Source organism: Zeugodacus cucurbitae, chromosome 2 (genome assembly GCF_028554725.1).
Source record: "Zeugodacus cucurbitae isolate PBARC_wt_2022May chromosome 2, idZeuCucr1.2, whole genome shotgun sequence".
Taxonomy (NCBI): Eukaryota; Metazoa; Arthropoda; class Insecta; order Diptera; family Tephritidae; genus Zeugodacus; species Zeugodacus cucurbitae.
Genome location: NC_071667.1, coordinates 62,443,568 through 62,445,871, shown reverse-complemented (window position 1 = coordinate 62,445,871; position 2,304 = coordinate 62,443,568). Strand labels below are relative to the sequence as shown.

The 2,304-nt window shown below is 31.1% G+C and overlaps 1 protein-coding gene across 1 annotated transcript; it reads left to right on the top strand.

Annotated features, from left to right (window-relative positions):
* Positions 1–1,705: 1,705 nt before the first annotated feature.
* Positions 1,706–2,304, top strand: LOC114804189 (metallothionein-1-like). Its single transcript, XM_029041431.2, has 2 exons — positions 1,706–1,807; positions 2,041–2,304. Exons 1-2 carry the CDS (start codon positions 1,786–1,788, stop codon positions 2,118–2,120), a joined length of 102 nt encoding a protein of 33 aa, XP_028897264.2. The 5' UTR covers positions 1,706–1,785; the 3' UTR covers positions 2,121–2,304.

Below are 2,304 nucleotides of genomic sequence, written 5' to 3'. Positions count from 1 at the left end.
GCTTATCGCATTTCTTTATCAATAAATAACAAGAAAAGAAAACAAATTCTTTAAATTCAGCTCTTTCGCTTAATACACAGGGGTTTCGTTTGGCTTCGGGAAATGAGAGTTGATAGTGAGTTTTTTGCTCAATTCTCGAACTTAGTTGGTGAGAGCTAGTGCTGCTATGAATGATTATGTAGTAAGATATGTATGTGTCTCAACATATATGAGTACAGATGTACTCATTAAAAACATAAGTACATACATAGGTATTTATTCATGTTGAAATTTTGGTACAAAACTCGTAACTCAGTTTTTTGATAAAATCTGAAACTTGGTATAATTTGAGAATACAGCAATATGTAAAATCTTAATGATATCGACCACCAGAACTACAGCCTAATTATACTAATTACACTATACACCAGACAACGTTATCTGCTTTAAACATTTAACATACAAACAAGTATAAATATCTATCAACGAGTATTTACTAGTACTTCTTGGACTATAGAATATGCACTTTATTGGTAACACAAATGAAAAGACTGAAATGAAATACTGAAAAGTCTCTATAATTTTAAAGAAAAACATATTTTTGGGCGAAATTCAATGCTTTTATTCAACATACTATATACTCGTATACCCCGACTGTACGAATCACCCACATGTCCAAGATCGCTCAATCTCTTTTTAAGCACATCCTAAACGATTTGGAGCTTTTTCTTATGTTTTCGTCCGTATCGTCCGATTTTTGTGTACTTCCATTGCGTTCATCATATTCGCAGTTCAATAAATTATCTGATAAGTGTATTTTGAAGATTATGTCTAAATATATGAAACTATGAAATGTAGATCTTGACTTGGCAGGCTCAAAAAATCGTTTTTTTAACATGTCTAGAATACAGTACAAAAGAGACTTTTAAAAATTCGAAGGCATTTTCAACATACAGCAATTAGAAAAAGGATCAGTTCGCAGCGCTAAGTTGGCATCTGGAAAGTTTGAACGCGTTTTTTCTCAAAACTGTGTTTTTCAAACTTTCCTCCATCGTAGCACAAAAATGGCTTGACCATGACTTGAAATTTGTAGGGTATATTCAGTACATGTAAACACATTGAATGAATGCTCTATTATAAATAAAAAATTCTCAAAACGTAAAGTTTTTTTTCAAATGTCTACCAAAAGCCCAATTTTGGTATATTTATTTGGCCGTTTTTTAGTTTCCGACAAGTCAATCCAGCGGAATCGTGGAGGCGGGGTATTCATAAAGCTGTAACTCTTGTTCTACAAAAAAAAATTTAACTTAACATTTATATTTATGCTGTCGATATATATTTTAATAAATGGAAATAAACGTAAAGCTCTGTCTATTTACTGGTCGTAGAAAAAAATTCTTTAAAAACAGGCCGTCACCTGGCATGACCTCTTTAATCAAAAAGGCCACAAATCAATTAGTATATAGTTTCGTGTATTCTAGTAATAAAGCTTATTAAAGACTTGATATCACTTTTTTTCTTTTTTAAAAGAAGCTATGAATATACCAAAATATATGTACTAATCGTCCATTACTCTCCCTGGAGTTAACTGGGTTTGTGCCGTCTAATGTTGAAAAGTGAAATTTAAGAACAAATAACCATTTGTTTATTAAATCAAATATTTATAAACAAAATAAACGCACTATAGACAATATTTTTTAGCATTGACTTCACTAGCACGAATCAGTACACGTTTACTTGTCAAGTGAATTAGTCAGGATAGAAAATTGAGCAAAGCCAAGTTTTATTTTAAGAAAACGGTTTAAAATGAATTGTCCTTGTGGAAGTGGTAAGTGCATATTTTCTAATTATTAAGGAACAATATAAATATATGTATAAGAAAAAGCTGAGGTAGGCCTTAAGTCGAATCTCAAATCACACTGAATTTTTTCGCTTAAATCCATAACGTTCTGGTAGACATTATCCAACAAAATATTATTGCAATTAAATCCCAAATAGCCCAAATCTTCATAAGAATTCATCATCAGCACTTTTTAATAGAATGAATCAATTAATTTACAGGTTGCAAATGTGCCACACAATCGCAGAGTGGACGCTGTGCCTGTGGATCTTCATGCAAATGTGCCGCGAACAAAAAGTAAACGAGAACTAAGATAAAGAAGAAATGGAATAAAACTCATTGCAGATAAACAATAAAATACAAATAAAATAATGCATCACATAAATTGTCGATTTATAAATGTACGCGATATCAACTTATGTCAATTTATCTTTACATAAACAAAAAGCGATGAAAATAAACTTTATTGACCTCTAAGGAATAAA

Excerpts from the sequence above, each read along its gene's own strand:
- LOC114804189 (XM_029041431.2), top strand. The coding sequence starts at position 1,786 with ATGAATTGTCCTTGTGGAAGTG. Across the intron at positions 1,808-2,040 it reads GAATTGTCCTTGTGGAAGTG|GTTGCAAATGTGCCACACAA; the intron begins GTAAGTGCATAT and ends ATTAATTTACAG.